We start from the raw sequence: 20,850 nt of genomic DNA, 5'->3' as shown, positions 1-20,850 counted from the left end.
GCTTTGGTAAGGAATGAAGTTTCGAAGTATATTGTAAAGATAGTTGCAAACGGTGAAGGTGTAGAGAAGGTTCATGAGATTCAATGTATATACTTTGAACTGGAGAGGTACGGAAAGCCCCAGTGCAGAGTCGAAGTCCTTGGTGATGAATGGGGTCCAGCATCCTTAAGGCCGATGGTCTGGCAGAGCCATAGACCATTGATCCATAATCGAGTTTCGATTTAATAAGAGCACGATATACCTTTAACATTGAACAGCGATCTGCCCCCCAACTGGTAGAAGAGAGAACACGGAGGATGTTCAGTGCTCTTGTGCATTTGACCGAAGCTGCTTTAAGTGTGGTATAAAGGTCAGTTTACGATCAAAGATAAGCCCCAAGAACTTGGTCTCAGGGACCACTGGCAGCAAAACTTCCCTGATATGAAGTTCAGGATCAGGGTGAATACCCCGTCGACTGCAAAAGTGCATGCATACAGTTTTGGAGAGAGAGAAATTAAAGCCGTTCGCCAGAGTCCACTTCCATTACACAATAGAGGGCGATTTGTAGTTGCCGCTCAATATATCTCATGTTTGACGACTGACATGAGATGTGAAAGTCGTCAACATACAGCCCATTCGCAACAGTGAGAGGGAGTTGTTCAGTGATGGCATTTATCTTTATACTGAAGAGTGTAACACTCAATACACAGCCTTGAGGGACTCCAAGTTCCTGTACAAAAGAACGGAAAGTGTCGAACCCACACAAACTTGGAATCTCCTGTCCATTAAAAATTTTTTTAATAAACATGGGTAGATGGCCACGTAACCCATATGTATGGAGGTCTCAAAACGCCATACCTCCATGTTGTGTCATAAGCCTTCTCTATGTCAAAGAATATTGATACAAGATGTTGGCGGTTGAGAAAGGCTTCTCTGATAGATGTTTCAAGACGAATTAGGTGGTCTGTGGTGGAGTGCTGTCGATGGAACCCACACTGGGTGGGCGAGAGGAGGTTGTTTGATTCAAGGAACCAAACAAGACGAGCATTAACCATCCTTTCTAATGTCTTACAGAGACAGCTCATCAAAGCAATTGGATGGTAGTTTGAAGGAATCTTGGGATCTTTCCCTGGCTCAGAGAAAGGTAAAATAATAGCCTGGCGCCAGGCATCAGGAAAAACATTCTCCTGCCAGATCCGGTTGAAAACAATCAGAAGGACATCAAGAGAAGCAGGAGATAGATGGTGCAGCATGTCATAATGAATATCATCAGGTCCAACAGACGTACTGGCAGACCGATGAAGGGCCACTTTTTAGTTCCGCCAGGGTAAAGGGACAATTGTAGTCAAAGAAACAGTCAGTTCGAAAGGAAAGAGGTGATCGCTCTGCCCGAGTCTTGATGGCCAGGAAGGTGGAAGAACAAGCAGAAGTGCTAGATACCCGGCAAAAGCTTTCACCTAGACTGTTAGCAATGTTCCAAACATCAGTCACCTCCTGACCGTCAGAGAGTAAGATCGAGAGAGGGACAGAATTGTAGTGCCCATGAACCTTTCGAATCTTGTCCCATATGATCTTGGAACTGGTGGTAGAAGATATGCTGGTTGTGAACTTAATCCAAGATTCCTTCTGGCTTTGACGTCTTACCCACCTAGCATGTGCACGGGCCCGTTGGAAAGCATCCCGGTTTGAAAGTGTGGGATATCTACGAAAAGTATCCCAGGCCCGCTTTTGAGCCTTCCGTGCTAAGTGGCAAGCAGGATTCCACCACGGACGAGGATATCGTGGAAAACGTGTCGAGGTTTTAGGAATACACTGAGCAGCTGCATGTGTAATACAGTCAGTTACCGCTGCTACACAGTCGTCTATTGATGGCTGATTTACGATGGCAGGATCAAGTTCTGCGAGAGCAGTGAAAGTGGACCAGTCTGCCTGATCCAGCTTCCACCGGGGGCACGCGGGTAGGGTGGCATCGACCATGACCAGTCTCTCTCAAAAGGATCGGAAAATGATCACTGCCTAGTGGATTACTGTCAACCCTCCATGAAAAATGGGAGAATAATGAAAGGGAGCAAACTGAGAGATCAATAGCAGTAAAGGACTGACTAGGTGCATGAAAGTAAGTGGAAGAACCAGTATTGAAAAGAGAAAGATTGTGATCAGAGAGCATCTGCTCTACAGATCGGCCCCTCCCATCAATAATAGCACTTCCCCAGAGGGGATGATGTCCATTAAAATCCCCTAGGATTAGAAATGGAGATGGCAACTGTTCAACGAGAGCATCAAGATCTGATTGATCGTATGTCTCTCCAGGGTACAGGTACAGAGAACAAACAGTGATGGTATGACCCAAGGAAACACGAATGGCTACAGCCTCCAAGGGTGTGTTGAGTGACAAAGACAGGGTGGGCATGTGTTGATCAACCAACAGTGCCACCCCTCCATGTACTCGGCCATCACACAACCTGTCATTTCTGTACAGAGAAAACTGCCCAATGGAGACAGTATCAGCAGTTTTGAGAAATGTTTCTTGTAAAGAAAGACAAACAGGATGGTAGGAAGCAATCAGCGTTTTGGTATCATCCAAATTAGAATGTAAACCTCGACAATTCCATTGTATCAAGGTGGCCATTTTTAAGAACGGGTAGGTGAAGTGGCTGGAGAACCCTTCGGTTTACGACCACGTCTTTTTTCTTTACTGTCTTTAGTCGGAGGAGGTCTATCAACCTCCATGGATCCTGCTCTGGGTCGGTGGGCAGGTTTTGTTATTGGAAGGGGAATCCAGTGACTGAGGACGCGAACGAATAATTATTTTGTCTCTTGTGGTGGGAGAAAAAGATGTATCAGAAGAAATGCCTGTATTTGAAACTGAAGGACGTGGATCTTGAGGTTTGTTGGAAGGTATGGGAGGAACAGAGATGGGTGTGGAAGTCGATTCATCAACCTTTTTAACCACGGAGGTCAAAAGGCTTTTCATTTGTTTTGAAAACGATTCTCTTGGAGGCACAGAGAGATCTGTCTGCACTCCCACTGTAATTTTGGAATGAAGTGCAGCAGCATATGTCCAAGATGGAGTTGTGGACAGCAATTTTCGAGCCTCAGGATAACTAATGTTATGTGACGTTTTCAAATGCTGCACCTCTTTTTCCTCCAACCATTTTGGGCAAGAATGAAAGTAAGAGGGGTGAGAACCATTGCAGTTTACGCAATGTGGGTTCATGTCACAGTCATAGGCATCGTGGTCCTTGCCTCCACAAACGAGCACGTGTCAGGGAACCACGACAAGATGTCTTTGAGTGGCGAATCTCTGACATTGGAAACATCGAAGAGGGTTTGGTATGTATGGCGAACCCTGCAAATGAGATAACCTGCCTTGATGGTGGCAGGTGCACGTGGTGAAGTAAATGTTAAAAAGAGGGTATTTGTCGGCAGTGTAACTCCATCTTTGCGAGTGGAGATGCACCTCACTGCAGAAACTCCTTGAGTGGAGAGACCAGTGAGAATCTCCGACTCGGGAACGTTCTTCAAATCCCTTTCAACAATAACTCCTTGTGAAGAATTCAAGGTAGCATGGGGTGTACCCTCATTTGCCTTTGAATTCAAGAGGGGTTCACTGTGTTGGTATGTGGATGTTTCAACCAATATGTCACCAGATCGAAGTTTCTTTACTGACTTTGGAGAGCCAGCAAGTCCCTCTCGTCCCTTCTGAATAAAAAAAGGGGATATTTGCCCTAAAGGTTTTTCCGAAAGAGAATGTAATATAAGAAAATGAGGTATGTGTGTTACTGATGTTGAAGATTGATGTTCTGAGTATTCAAGACGTGGTCGCTTACCCATTGACTGTTTTTTACAATTTTATTTAAATTTTTTGGAGGATCCATAGGAAAAAGAAAAAATTTCGGTACCCACTGACCCCCACCCACCATGAAGTCCTACAAGGGGACGCACTACAAAGTCATGCAAGGACAATGCAGCAACGCCAGGGTTTCGTGAGCACTATACCCAAACACCAGCATAAGGCACAATGTCCACAACACCCGTCGAGAACTTCCAACACTGGTACTTGGTTGACTCTAGCCCAAGTGGACCAGCCGATTGACCCAAGGGGGACCACCCAAAGGCTGCCCGTCTACTGGAATTCGAGGCCAAAGTGGTGTGTTAGGGTTGGACCCCTCAACCACCAGGATCCTCTCCTCCCCTTCACGGGTCGCCACGCACGGCAAACACGTGGGTGGATGTTTAGATCCCAGAGAAGTTAACCAGATAGAACAGAACCTTCCCTGGGAGGTCCCCTCACCATGTACAGGAATCCACACAGAGGGGATCTTCTAGCAATGTGCTCACTGGCAACATTCACAACTTCTGTCATCAAGTGTCATGGTGGCATGACAACTTCCATCATAACTACTTATAAAGGATTGTTTTAATTTTCTTATTTATTTGAAAATTAAGAATAAAATTATATTTACTCAACTTATTGGCAAACTAGCTAGTTATACTTTGTACAATATTACTATTAATGTTGTTATTTTACACACTGTTTAATTTAGTACTCTGCTTAATAAAAATTGATTTAGATTTTTATGCATTATAAATTAAGTGAGTCAGCATTATAACCTCTATCATTAGCAATGTGTTTTTTTATAATTCAATTCACTTTTCTCAAATTAGTAGAATCAGAATCCATTAGGCCAGGTGGTTAGATTGCTTGACTCTTGATAATGAGGGTCATGCGTTTGAATCCTTGTCACACCAAACATGCTCACCTTTTCAACCATTGAGCCATTATAATGTGACATTCAATTCCACAGTTTGTTGGTAGAAGAGTAGCCCAATAGTTGGCAGTGGGTGGTAATGATTAGTTGCTTTCCTTCTAGTTTTACACTACTAAATTAAGGACGACTAGCACAGATAGCCTTCGTGTAGTTTTATGCGAAATGCAGAAACAAACAAGTAACTGTAATTGATATGTAATTCACTGACCTGAAAACTAAGATACTTGACCCACCTTAAACAGACTTTTGGAAAGTCAAATTTAGCCAATTTTGTACCACAACTGAGATGAAGTAGATGCTTTCTAAACACCACCATTAAGCTCTTGTTCTTTTGTCCTCAAGCTAGTACAGCAGAAAGTCTATGAATTTACCAAGCTAAAATCAGGGGTTCAATTCCCCTTGGTGGACACAGCAGAGAGGCTAGTGTGGCTTTGCTATAAGAAAACACACACACACACACACACACACTTTCTTTTTATAAGTAAACATAATAATAAGCAATTCATTAATATTTACTACATGGTGGTTCTGTATGAATAAAACGTTTTCTTGATTATACTTTTAAAGTGTTTTATACACCATCATAATCTAGTTGCATAGAAACAGCATTTATGATCACTGAAGATATTTAAAGGGTTGCAGAATAAACATGTTTTTCAAGGCTTTTGCATCAATACAATTCATTTGCAAATATAAAATAAATCCATTATATTTAGAAGTATTTATTGCAAGCAAATCAAGGTTGTCCATGCTCAAAGTAGAAACACACAGCAGTCAGTTATTTCATAAGATCTGTTAAACATCCACCAGAAAGGACAAAAAAGCATAGAGAGAGAGAGATGAGCAAGCCTTTTATGAATCAATAAAAAAACAAAACAAAACACTTTGATATTTATAAAACTAGAGAAGAAATTTGACTATATGGACAAGCAAACTTACATCCATCTTTTTGGATCCAGAAAAAGAAATATTGTACAGACAAACTTATATTCATCCTTGTAGTCTAGACAAGAAATAAGCTTGTCTAGTGAACAAATTTAAATTATTCTTAAATATTCAAACAATTAACAGAACTATTTGGCTAAAGTTTCTGAAATTTGAAACACATTCAAGGTTCAAAGGAATATTTAGTATCTTTATTGTCATCCCACACTTTGTGTGTGTGTGTGTGTGTGTGTGTGTGTGGAAGTAATTTATCATTGCATGTTTAAAAGGTGAAGGATTAATATGACGTGAGAGGTACAAGTGTAAAGCACATTTAGAACCAATATTGTAATGGAATTTACTACTTAGAAATGCTTCATTGCTCACAGTTCCCATTCCTCCCCTACTGACAAATGAACATAAATTTTTACAGAAAATGAAAGTATTTCAAGTAAGTCACATGAAGACTATCTTGAGGGTTAACTGAACTTGAACTAATGGGTGTTCCACCAACCCAGTTATTATGATACCATCACGTGCAGTCTAGAAGTTATCACAGACAGAAATAGAATGTCTTATACTCATTTATTATTCCCTCAGAGAGAGTGAAGACAACTTGAGAGTTTTTTGCCAAGCTTAACTTTAAACCATCCCATCAGCTGTAAATATGCCAACACCAGAACTAGAAGTGTTTATTGGCTAGTTACAAAGCTTAAAAACCACCAAAATTGAATCAAATATCTATGAAAGGTTTATCACTAGTAGTAAAACTGATGAAAACTTCAAGGTGATGATTTACATAGTATGTTTTTTTTAAATAAGACTTACATAGCATGTAGAATTGATTTTTTTTATTTCTTGGCAACCACAGAAAATTTATAAAGCATAAAGAATTGTTTCTATTACTTAAGAGTGAGAGAAGACTTGCATACTATTTGAAAATGCATTAAAGCATTTAAAAGAGACAGAGAAGACTTATTTTGCATGCATTACTGGTTTCTGTTTCTTCAAAATCAGGAAAAGCTTATACAACATGCACAATAGATTCTTGTTATTTGAGAACAACTATCCAAAAATAGATTTCATTTTCTTTATCCACAACAAGAGATATATATGGAATGTGTAATCTGTCTTTTGAAAACCATGGAAGCTTTGTTTTGAACATGGAATTTGTTCCTGTGTTTGATGCCATGAAAATACTTACATAGAATGAGGGATTTGTTTATTGACAATTAAAGAAGCTTTATAGCACGTGGTATTCTTCCCTCTCCCTTGATAACCAAAGATGCGTATATAATACACAAATTATTTTTGTTTCTCAGTAACAAGAGAATAAGTATACAGCACATGCTGTTGGTCTATTTCTTGTTTAATACAAAACTAATAAATGAGCCGTCTGTGCCATACCAACCACGGGTATCAAACTCAATTAATAGCATTATAAGCCTTTACAATTACTGCCAATACACCAGAATAGGACGCAATATTTTTTATGTTGCTTTGGAATCTCAGAAGATTTATGTGGCATCAGAGATTGGTTACTGTTTTCAAGAATCAGTCTACATTTGCAGAAAGAAATGTGTATTTGTTTACTGCAAAGTTCTACAAATGGACTTCCATGCTATGTCCATAACAGGGAATAAACATAACAGAAGAAGCATTTGAAGTCCATAATCTTACTGCTGACCAACCAGTGGGGGGAAGGGGGCCATTTTTCGGGCATAAATATTTAAAATTATGAAAATTATGTCCGTGTAAAAAGATACAAATGAAGATTTACATGCCTACACTATTATAGAAATATTTTTGATATTAGATTTGTAGCTATCATGAACATGAGCAATTACTTGTCAAATAATATCTATAACACATTTTAATTATAACTTCATTTATATTTAGAAAAATAAATCATAGCAACAATTTCAGAATAGCTACTAAAACACTAATAACAATTTGAAACAAATTTACCTTATTCATATTTTGCTAAAATCGTGTATTCACAAAAGTAAATAACATAACAAAATATTACATTACAATTTCGACAATTTTTCCAAATTAATTTATTATAATAGATTCCATTATAATTTAGAGAGTATTTTCAAAATTTATGTCCCATAACAGCTTTCACAATAATTTTGTATTTTAAAAATTCGTAAATCTATAATAGACATTTTTATGAAATTACTTTACCTTCCTAAAGTACAACCATGATATCGATTTGTAAAAAGTTCGTGGAACTCCTGTCTTACATACAGTAAATTTACATAAACTTCCAAAATAAATATACTGTACACTTCTGCTACTTTCTAACAGAATTTCTATGTTATTTATTAAAACGAGAATTTCAAACAACACAAGAAACATTTCCACGATTAATTTGTTTTTCTCAAGAACTAGCTACCTCCGTCAGCCGTCCCTAATATTGCACTGTTAGACTTAAAGGAAGACAGCTAATCAACAGCACCAACTAGTTTTCTGCTTGTTTTTTTAAAATATTTTCGTCGATAGGACGCGAATCGTACACAGTCTAGCAAGCTAACTACTAAGCCATGCTCAGCCCCCTACATGATAAGTATTGTGGATTTTACTCTCATAGGAATGTTAATATTAACTTCCACTTACTTACTGCAAAGTAACCACACTGTTCTGACCCATTAATGGAAAATCGGTAGAATTACGAATATGACAAGTTACCTGTTATAAAACGACACTTTTGACCTGAACGGCACTATTTTCAACACATGGTATAAACGGCCAGTTCAAAAGTCCTCATTTAAAACTGCTAACTTGAAAAAGGGCTGCCAGACAACTGCACCCACCCCGAATAAGATTATTTTTAATCGATTAGAGTTATTTACCTCTTTATACAATGCCTACACTGATAAAAGTGTGGAACGTTTTGTAGCAAACATGGCTCGAACTAAAACTAGGCCACACTCAGTCGTTAGAAAATAAAAACAATCACCATCCCTCCTTTTTTTTAAACATATAAAAGTCAGTTATTTAACAACCAGTCTTATGATCGGAAATTTAAATGACTGGTCTTTCAGCCAATACTTGTAACCGACAACTTGCTAAATAAGATTTTAAGTCTTCAGAGCTAATGACATTTAATATGAGATATTGTCACTAAAAACAGGTCCCCCGATGCGACAACGTTAAGTCTACGGATTTACAGTGCTATAATCAGTGGTTTGATTCCCCTCAGTGGACACAGCAGATAGCCCGATATGCTTTGCTATAAAACACACACACAAACAGAATGGGCTTCAAATCAGTGTTGGTAAAATCCTTAGTCTGGAAGATCTATTTTCTGAGCAGCTTCGGTGTCTTAAGTCACCTGATCAGATGTGACAGTCTCTCAAAAGATCTGTATACATGCTTGATTGGGCTGAAGTTAGGTTACCATGAGGGCTACTTCAATCAGTCAATTACTTCAAGAAATGAGCAACCAGTTTATCACAGCAGTGGGGAGGGATAAACACCTATTAGGCGTAAACCAAAGTCAAACACTGCTACATACACATCAATGTAAGGACCATATTGTGACTTCCCTCTATATGTGGTATTAATGGTGTATTTCTGCAGAATGCAAAAGCTGGCGCGTCCAATAATCATATTTCTCTTTACACCATATTTTCAACACCGACATATGTTGCTTTTTCCTGTGTGAAAACAGAGTGGATTTAGTGCGTTTTCTTTCAAAGTTTGCACACACCTGTTATATGGCTATATAGTGAAGCGCGAATCTGCTGTAAATAAATCATTGTTAACATGCTGTTGGCCTACTCGGCGTTTGACGTAGAGGCCAGCCTTATGGAGGTGATTATTTATTACTGACACTGACAAATGCTAATTTGCGCCTACGAACCTTCAGTCTCAGGCCTTTACCGTACGACTGCTAGTATCATGGACAATTATATGTATTTTCCACATCTCCATTCAGCTGTACCATGACCACTTTGAAACGTTAACTACCATTTGCCCAATCTCTCTCTACGTAAGTAAGACATCCAAAGGTTTTATTCCTAGGCCTAGCCATGATTCGTCAACAATGTAGATTATGTTCAGCTTTGTGATTCACTTCAAACTGTCGAATAAGACAAGATTGTGAACGAGCCTTCAAAATATATATAAACTGAACGACCAATCACTTGCGTTTCAGGTCACATTTCTGTATATCAGATATATATATTTTTTCACAACTGTACATCCAAGACAAGTTGTTATTTAAAAGCTTGTTCGGCATCTTAATGGAGATTAAATCGAGTTTTGATCGGCGAACCAAGTTCTTAGAAGCATAACCATACAAAATTCTGAAGGTCAGAGATCTAGGCGGGAAGTATTAAGTCACAGAAGTTAACTATTCATATCAAAACTAACTACTTTGAACAATTAACCGGTACTTGGTATTGCACTGTACCGTAATAAAACTGATAATTTTATTCCCACAAGAAGCTTGATAATAAGCATTTAACCATACTTTTAGTGTTGTACGCTGCTGGTAACACTAGTTTGTTTCAAACGAAACCTTAGCTGAAGCGCGACATTAATACGTTGTTCTTGGCAAACCAATTTTTGGCCTGGCATGGCCGAGCGCGTAAGGCGTGCGACTCGTAATCCGAGGGTCGCGGGTTCGCGCCCGCGTCGCGCTAAACATGCTCGCCCTCCCAGCCGTGGGGGTGTATAATGTGACGGTCAATCCCACTTTTCGTTGGTAAAAGAGTAGCCCAACAGTTGGCGGTGGGTGGTGATAACTAGCTGCCTTCCCTCTAGTCTTACACTGCTAAATTAAGGACGGCTAGCACAGATAGCCCTCGAGTAGCTTTGTGCGAAATTCCAAAACAAACAAACAAACCAATTCTTGTGGTTAATAACGCTTAAAACGGCAAGAAATAGTCCGTTAGGTGTTAGTGGGTATCGTACTATACTAAAATACATCTAACAACAATTTAAACAAGTATATATCCTCCAAATAGCATTTCCTTCGATATGCTGTGCGCCGCTAGTGACGAGACCTTTCAGTTGATATCACAAGTCACCAGATAGGATCATGTCTGATAAATTGTGCAACAGAAACAAGATTTAATGCAGAATGCAAAAACAAAACCTGACGATGGCATCACAATGTTCAACAATAGGATCTTTCTATGCTATACCTTTACTTACCACTGGTATCGAAATCTGATTTTTAGCGTTGTAAGTTCTCAGACTTATCGTATTAGGGGGAAGCAAAATTAACCTTCTATGTTTAGCAAATGCTACACAGTGGATTATCTTCGCCCTATCAACCGCGGGGTATCGAGTCCCTGATTTTAGCGTTGTAAGTCTGTAAACTAACTGCTGACTCACAGGATGAGGGTGTGTGAAAAGTTACGATAATCTGAAAGTAATTACAAAATTTTAATGTGGTTGATGTTTTAATAAAATATAACACGCGAAACCATACCCTCTAACAAATAAAAGGCAAACTGTCTTACAACATGTTACAATAGTAATGAGTATTACACATAAAAAATCCGAAATGCAGAATAACCACACACGACATCCCCATATATTTTTTTTGTATGACTACGTACTGGTTTTAACGTGTTTCTCCTTACTTTATATGCAACTGAAAGTACGTTACCATGAATTTTCCACATAAGAAGGTTCGGCATGGCCAGGTTGTTATGGGGTTCAAATCGTAATCTAAGGAATATTGGTTCGAATCCCTGTAACACCAAACTTGCTCGCCTTTTCAGTCGTGGGAGCGTTATAATGTGACAGTCAATCTCACTATTCGTTGGCGGTGGATGATGACTAACTGCCTTCCCTCTAGTCTTATATTGCTAAATTAGGAACATCTAACGCAGACAGCCCTCGTATAGCTCTGCGCGAAATTAAAAAACAAAAACCATATAAGAAAAAGAATCCACAATTTCTCTCTGAGCTTATCAAGTTTACATTTGTCCTCCTCTCTTCCATTTTTAAATATATTTTTTAATTATCGTTTGGTAGGAAAATACATTAAAATGTTAATACTTTCCGAAAACACCATCATTATTGAGTGTTTTTTTTCTTTTATTGTCATTTATGCATTTTTTATCTAATTTTAAAACATGAAATCACATGATGACACACGTTGTCATTTTAGATAGTAAGGTAAACAAAGTCATGCACAATAGAATGTACGGGCTTCGTTCTACGTATTCTGATCTTTAATGTCAAACCCACATCTGGTTGTTCGTACTTTTTATGACTTCTTTGTGGAAGTTATTTTAAGGTTCTGCTCGGTGTATCTCACGTTACATTTAGTGAAAGAAACGATCCATGGCCGTAAGAAGAGGGGAATAGAGGGAGGAGAAAAGGGGGTAAGGTTACACGGAAAATGCGACTGTGGACAATTTTGGTTGCCAAACCCGTGACGTAATGAAACAAGTCGGGCTCGTCAACTCTGGTGCTTAGGTATTTCGTTAAAAATATCCGCGCACAGAACATAAGAGCACAGTAAGGCACAAGAGAATAAATGTGTAGATAACGTTTTCTGATTGGTTACTGTCCTGCCGGGTTGGAAGCTCGAGTGGTGTATATTCTCTAATGTTGTTCAACTTATTTTGTACTTCACAACCACAGTCCATGAAAGGTTCGAGCGTCAATCACTTTTTTATAACTGAGCATTTATCATAAAAAATGAGCTTCAATATGGTAGAATAACTATGCTTTGTCCCCTCTCTTGAAGATAACTGTTACATTCTGTGTTAATAAACTGGAAATTATATACTTTTGCCACACGTACAGTCTCAGAGGTAAATTCCTGTAGACCAAAATGCATTCAACATAAAGAAAAGAAATAACTGATAGAATATTGCTAGTACGAATAATCCTTTTATTCCTTTCATAGTTTAGCAGCATTGATCTGTTTTTAATAGTAGTTCGATATGTGTATCTTAATAGGTTATCTGTGTATAACCGTCACCAATTTGTTTGAACTTACAGATACAGAGGAAACCAACTGATCAACAACACCTACTGCCAACATTTTGGCTAATATTGTTTGATCTGATTTTGGAATTTGATCGTCACTTTTATAGCACACCCATGGTCTGCAGTTATACAGGATATCATGGGAAAGGTCATGAGAGAAGGGGTGGGGGTTTCCCCACCAACAATACAGGATCACACAAGAGGATGGTCCCCACACCAAATGTCATACTGATAAAAATCTTAAAAACAACAAGTCTCTCTTTTCAGTACTGTTTATGTATCTTTATTGCACTTGTAATGTTTATTATGTTGAAAAAAATATATACATAAATATAAGCACAATTTCCTTTTCTTTTTTTAATCTCGCCCATCCAATGGATGAACACTCCAGCTAATTTTAAATGAAATCCTAGTCATATTTCTATTTTTAACAGTTCGGCATCACATTTAAAAAGGTGGTATTAGAAATTATCAACTCACAAATAGTTTCTCATCGCAGTAAACAGAATGAAAAATTAAATAAATCCTATGACACTAACATTTAAGACAGTAAACCTTTGAAGTTTATTCCATGTCAGTTATTATTCATTTACAAAGAAAAATAGTCTCAAAATGGAGATATCACAACTAATAAGTGCCATTATGGGAATTTCATCATGTGCTAATACATTTCCCTCTCAATGACAAGTTAATGTTTATAATATTTGAAATTGAGTTTTTATACTCAGTGGGCAGAGCAGAGGCAGCCCTTCATGTAGCTTATGCTTAACAAAGAAAGAAGCTAAGATGTTCATTGTTTGAGGTGCATCAAGTTGAAAATACGTACATATATCAAATGACCTTTTGTTTCATCTAGGCAGCCTATCCACTCAATTAAACTAAACATCAAAACAGCTTCTGGATTGTCTACTATATTCATCAGTATTACAAATTGTTAGATTTTATTCAAATCATTTGTAGGAAAGCAATTTTTTCATATAAGATAGGCCTAGTAGTGTTATTAGAATTTCTCCAATTTTAAAACAAAACAAACATTAACAGTATTTTAGTAAGTCCTTTCTAAAACAGTTAATATTTTGATTAGTTCAATTTTTAGTTATACTTGAATGTGTGTAAACACAACAGCATTTAGTGATTGTTAGATATCTTTAGACTGGACTCTGAAGATAGTCTGAGAAGAGTGAAGAGGCTAATTGGAGCTGATAATGTATTTAATAAAACTTCTTGCCTCTAGATCAAATTCTACTCCTCTCAAATTGTATCTTCAACAGCCAATAAGAAATAATCACGTGTTCAATGAGAAGATCATTTTCTAGATCAAACTCTACCTCTCCTAAATTACAGCCAATCAGAACTGATAATATATATTTGATGGAAACATCTTGCTTCTAGACTGAATTCTAGTCCTCTAAAACTATATCTCTGTCATCTAATAAAAGAAAAATCTCCAGAATTAAGTACACATAGTACATATTTTTCTATGTATTCTGACAATGAAATGACATTATTCATAATTACCAAAATAAAGAAGCTTTAACATTATAACAACAATAATGAAGACCAATAAACAACTACAGTAGGAGCACATAGTACTTAATATACCCACAGATTTTGCTTTATCTCACACTTCTTAACTAATATAGGTATGTTTTGGCCAAGCACCTTTAATAATTAATGAAAACTTAATCTAAGCTTATTCTTTCTACAAAATACTTAAAACAATAAAGAAAGGCAACTCACACCATGTTGGTGATATGTTGGTAATGGAAGGGTTAACAACACAAGTTCAATGCATTCAATTATTTACTTCTTGACACTACATTTTTATTATGTGAAGCATTTTCCAAAATATGTGAAACTATAAACATTTCTGAATGAGTCCCTTATTCTTAGAAACATCACTTTTCATATACCAGAACTGTAGAAATATTTTTTGTTTATTCTATAGCAATTCCTTTTGTTCACCACAAATAAAATAAAGATCTTGTATGAAATGACTTTAAAGTAAGCAAAATAAACCCTACTAAAGATAAATATAATCAGATGAAGAAAACAGGTTGAAGGAATATCATATGTCATATCTTAAACAAGTCTTCAATTTTACACAATGATTTCATTATAACAATGCAGCTACAAAAGTGGTTATTCTAGGTTGATTTCCAAGGCAACACTTACCAAGTGAAATTACCTGCTGCTACAAGAGCTCCATTCCTGGAAACACGTTGAATATCTACACTCCCATGTTGTGACATGATCTGTGCCAACTGAAAAACATCACACAAGTTATTTGTGATACAGGAACATTTTTTGATAATGTCAGAAAATTAGGGCATCTTCAGCTGTTGTAAACACAATTCCTGTTAATTTTTAAAATCACTAAAAATCACGTGCAAGTCTCAGTTAGCATTGTCCATTCAATAAAACACTAACAAAAAGCAAAAGAGACTTTTTTGCTAGAATGTGTGTGTGTGTGTGTATAAATATAATCCAAGTGCTCTCTGTGCCAGTTTCTCTTATTTTGAGCTTATATACTAGGGGAATGGCATCTAGCTAAAGTAGCAACTAACAGTTTTTAGGCTAATCTTAACAGAACAAATAGTGAAATAACTGATGGTATGTCACCTCAGAGGGAGGGTGACACGTGGTGTTTCAGTCATTTACGGTGCCTCTACCACCTGTATCTTATAACTTAATAACTATGACAAGAGGTAAGGGAAAGCCTGGAGTTTAAATGTGAGAATTCCTCTAGAAGTATATCTAATTAGTCAATTAATAATAATATAACAAAACAGTACTTTTTCAGTATTAACTTAAAACCCTAAAACATTAAAAATATAAATCATACATAGAAATGTACAAGTTAAAAAGGTAGATCTACATTTTGGGTCAATTTGGGTGAAATTCCACTACTAATTTGAATTTCATTGCTTCTCTTATTGTACATTCACTGGCTTAATGTATGGATACTTTAAAAATTTTTTTTTCCATTAAAGGATGTGAACCAAGGACTCTCGAATCCAAAGATTACCTCACTAACTACGAGATTATGCTCAGCCCATACAATAATAATAATAAAGTATAAACTTGGCTGGTTATAAAGCAAGCTCCATCCATTCATAAGGCCCAATAAATTTACTCAATTTCTTTATCACTGCAACTGTTTGTTTCTTAATGCAAGATGTGGTAGTGTTTCATCTGCAATTTTCCTTCAACATTCATACAAGAGGACTTCATGAAAATTACTAAAAAAGAAAAAAAATAGTGTTTCAAATGCACTGATCATGTGATAAGATGAATACCTACTAGCTTTAATATATATACATATAGTACTTAATATACTCACAGAGTTTGCATTAGCTCACACTTTTCAATTAGTATAAGTATGTTTTGGCCCAGCACCTTTAATAAATAATGCAATATTAATCTTAAACCATGTTGGCTATATGTTGGTAATGAAAGGGTTAACATAAGTTCAATGTATTCACACATATTACAAGTCTTCAAACCAAACACAGGAAGATTACCATTTCGTACCCAATTTGCACTTCAGGTTAACTACTATCAAATGTAAATTCTCATCTCACTCTGGAAGAAAATATCTATTTCCTGAAAGTTCTCAAGCAATCATGTCACAAAACATAGTTTATTTTATATTATGCCTCTGCAGAGAGAGAGGCTGTTTTTCTATTTTTTCTTCTTCTTCCAAACACTTCCTAATTGATTGCCATTCCATTATTTTTCAGCACACTGACTTGAAATTTGGTAGAGTTACAAGTTGATCCAATATGTCCAGATACATCTTTCATTTTCTTTTTTTCACTTAGGCCTTTTTAAGGATTTTATGTGGTCAAAGAACACACAAATGTACATTTAAGCTACTGCATCAACACAGACATATAAAAATGTTGGATTTGCCCATTTTGAGTCTTGTTAGGGAGTCAGAGCTTAAAAAAAAACAAATATGGGAGCTTTTAATTAATTACTTCATCATATTTTGACCAATTTAAATAGGATTTGGTATAAAGTATATTACACATCCCACACTTTAACAAATAAAAATGGCAGACTTACCCATTCTTAGCAGTTATGGGGTGTAAAGATTCACAAAAGGCATATTATTAGGGTTTTTAAAAACAATTTCTCTTACGTCTTATTTTGGACAAGTTACATGGCATGTGGTACAAAGATATATTTTCATAGTTTTCATACACTATACTTATGAAAATGTATGATAGTTTCATTTTTGGCCACCACAGGTGGGTTAAAAGATTAAATACATCCATACTTTAGGGATTTTGGTTAATTACTTAGTCTTGTTTCAACCATTTAACACAAAATTTTGTATAACAGTACTTTTCTGAGAGCAAACCACATAGATAAACCAAAATGTTGAACCTGCTCATTTTTCTGTTTTTTTATGATTTTTCTGGTGTCAAATGTGAATATGTTGGAATTTAGTTGCAGAAACCTGTTGCATTCACCCACAAATGTTAATCTATTTAATACATGTAGTTTTAATTACAATAAATATATCCATAAAGAAACAAGCTAATTGTTTAACTCCTAACAATAATGCAAAACACCAGTCTTAAAACAAAAAACAAATAAAATATACTTATAGAACACTGTACATGGGCTAAACCTAAGTAATAAAACATTTTCTAATATACACTACATGGCTAAAAGTATGTGAACACTCCTTCCAATTAGTAGATTTGGCTATTTCAGCCACACCCATTGCTAACAGGTGCATAAAATCAAGCATACAGTCATACAATCTCCATAGACAAACACTGGTAGTAGAATGGGTTGTACTGAAGAGCTCAGAGACTTTCAGCATAGCACTGTCATAGAATGCCACCTTTCCAATAAGTTGGTTTGTCAAATTTCTGCCATGTTAGAGCTGTCCCAGTCAACTGTAAGTGCTGTTATTGTGAAGTGGAAACATCTAGGAACAACAACAGCTCAGCCATGAAGTGGTAGGCTACACAAGCTCACAGAACAGGACTGCCTGGTGCTGAAGCGTGTAGCGTATAAAAACCTTCTGTCCATAGTTGTAACATTCACTACAAAGTTCCAAACTGCCTATGGAAGCAATGTCAGCACAAGAACTATTCATCAGGAGCTTCATGAAATGGGTTTCCATGGCCAAGCAGCTGCATACAAGCCTAAGATCATCATGCACAATGCCAAGCATTGGCTGGAGGGGTATAAAGCACACCGCCACTGGATTCTGTAGTGGAAACGCATTCTTTGGAGTGATGAATCATGATTCGCTATCTGACAGTCTGATAGACGAATATGGGTTTGGTAGATGCCAGGAGAACCCTATCTGCCTGAACGCACAGTACTAACTGTAAAACTTTGTGGAAGAGGAATAATAGTCTAGGGCTGTTTTACATGGTTTGGGCTAAGCTCTTTAGTTCCAGTGAAGGGGAATCTTAATGCTACAACATACAATGACATTCTAGAGAATTGTGTGCTTCCAACTTTATGGCAACAGTTTGGGGAATGCCCTTTTTTGTTTCAGTATGACAATGCCCCCATGCACAAAGTGAGGTACATAAAGATATGGTTTGCTGAGGTTTGTGTGGAAGAACTTGACTGGCCTACACAGAGCCCTGACCTCAACCCCACTGAACACCTTTGGGATGAATTAGAACACCAACTGTGAGCCAGGCCTTTTCATCCAACATTAGTGCCTAATCTTACTAATGTTTTTGTGGCTGAATCCCAACAGCAATATTCCAAAATCTAGTGAAAAGTCTTCCCAGAAGAGTAAAGGCTATTATGCCCATGGTTTTGGAATGAAATGTTCAACAAGTACATATGGGTGTTCACATACTTTTAGCCATGTAGTGTATATACACACACACATAAATATATGCAAATGTAACAACTCCAAATATTCAAAAGTTTAATTATTATTAATAATAAGTAAGTTTTCTAAGAATCCAATTTTAAATATTTTTCTAATTACTGTTTTACACTAATTCATGTCCATTATTTACAGTTCAATGACAAGACAACGATATAAATACACAAAGAGGAAGTGCTGATGTCAGAGGTCTCATTTTTTTCCCCCAATAAAAAGACACCTTTTACCTTTCACTCAACAATGCTATCTAAGGTACAACTGGTGTGGGGGGGATACTGACACAAGTGGAAATGCAATATATGGAGTCTGGCACTGGATTGCAGGGAAGTTTTAGGTGTACATAACAAAAGCATTAAACTCATACTTTATTATTAGGTTCTTTCAAAAACAAAATTTGTTTTGGAAAGTTCTTAAAAGTCACAAAATGTCTAGCATTAAAAGCACAAACATTTTATTTTGTTTAATGTGGTAGGTATTTTGGTTTAAATTTCCTAATGCAATTTAATATAAAGATTTGGAAATAACCAGGGATGCTCAAAAAATTTAATTTATTTTCATCTCATTCTTGAATGGTTATAATGTGTCCACTAGATTGGGTTAATAGTTAAAAGCAATGGCTTAATAAGAAGAAAAGAAAAACAATATATAATATATACATACGCAGATACATATATACATATGCATATACACAAAAACTAATAACAATAAGTGTTGCTTTGTTTGTATCCAAAGTCTAGCCCAATAAGATCTTCAGGGATTGTAGGTGACCATGATTTTTTGGATGAGGATTGATCAAAGGGTAACTACACTGTAACCTTGTAAGGATCAGTGGGGGGAAATAAGCTCATGTGGCCCTATGGTTTAGGATATAATGCAGAAATCTGACAAAATCTATGCGACAAATAAACTCAAAGTTAAAAATAGCAGCGATGGTTGATTTATCTATCAGTTAACAGCTCTTTTTAAGGTTTCAAGGATGTGTGTTGGGAGAACCAGAGTTCCTGGGTACCAAACAGTGCCCTTCCTGTGAACCTACATTGGGATAAAATACAGGTGTTAATATACAACAACTATTTATTTAATTCTGGAGAATATAATTGAATAGGGATGAGTATGTTAAATAAGTTTTAAATGTTGCTGCTAAAGATGTAAATTGTCTTATTAATGAATGTACACCAACTGTCTCCTCATCACAAGTATGAAAATCCTTAAACCACATCATTTCTTAGTATGGCAAATGATGGGTAACACTAAACACAAGCAATTACATTCCACAGAAAAATCATATCAAAAAGATAATATCTCCCCAAAGTTAAACTTCAAATACATGGTTCACATACCATATTTTCAAAAGAACCAACTACCTAGGAGTCACCTTTAACAAACAATTAACATGGACAAGCCACTTTAAGCAAATCACCAGTAATGTTAAACAAGGGCTCAACGACCTAAGAAAAATTGGAGGAAAAATCAAAATTAACATGGACAAGCCACTTTAAGCAAATCACCAGTAATGTTAAACAATGGCTCAACGACCTAAGAAAAATTGGAGGAAAAATCAAAGGTCGCCAACCTGATATCATAATGACTGTACTTATGGCATTCGTTAGGCCTAATCTTGAATATGGGAATATGAAAACCAGCAACATGCCAAAATACACATCCCAAAATCTGTAAACCCATCAAAATAAATCTATAAGACTAGTATCCTTATTATCAAAACACATTTTGTAAAACTATCTCAAACTGTTTTCCAAGCTCCAAACCATGATCAAACATCCCACTAATTTTACCCAAAATTTCTGTCGAAACAGAAAACGTTAATAACATGTTTAAAACGTATTTACATAAAATTTTAAGCACTAAAAACTACTGTATAATACAAGGAAAAGTTTTTGGGAAATTTGTATTATATACATGATTTATAATGTTGCCTACCTACATGAATGAATGAATTTTTATTGGGCCAGAATGTGCGATAAAAGGCACGTAAATCGTGTTTTTCTAAATTATTTCCTATCCCTCTTAATTTGTTTAATTACGATTCCAAATAAGTCTTTATCAGTATCAGAACTCATCTGTTAGCCTGGACGATGAGAGACTAGTGATTCTCTGAAATTCTATTTATACATGCCGTACAACATTGACCTTCACCTACATATATTTATTTGAGTGATATCTGCGTTAGCAATCGCTAGGTTTAAAGTGAAAGACAAAAACAAATAATATCTAGTCAACGTAACTCCCCAACAGCTGTTAGATTACTCTAATCGAATGGCAGAATTTGACTGTCAGTCTTATAACGTACCCACGGACATAAAAAAGCAGAGC

At 36.4% G+C, this 20,850-nt stretch overlaps 1 protein-coding gene across 1 annotated transcript in view; it reads right to left on the bottom strand.

Annotated features, from left to right (window-relative positions):
- LOC143244742 (pre-piRNA 3'-exonuclease trimmer-like) overlaps positions 1-20,850 on the bottom strand; it is a 78,513-nt gene that overhangs the window by 9,319 nt on the left and 48,344 nt on the right. Inside the window, exon 21 of the mRNA XM_076489958.1 lies at positions 14,817-14,905. Coding sequence (XP_076346073.1) covers positions 14,817-14,905 — 89 coding nt within the window. The remainder of the gene's footprint in view (positions 1-14,816; positions 14,906-20,850) is intronic.

The sequence above is a fragment of the Tachypleus tridentatus genome, chromosome 2 (genome assembly GCF_004210375.1).
Source record: "Tachypleus tridentatus isolate NWPU-2018 chromosome 2, ASM421037v1, whole genome shotgun sequence".
NCBI lineage: Eukaryota > Metazoa > Arthropoda > Merostomata > Xiphosura > Limulidae > Tachypleus > Tachypleus tridentatus.
The sequence above is the reverse complement of the archived record's forward strand: the minus strand, read 5'-3'. Positions and strand labels throughout refer to the sequence as shown.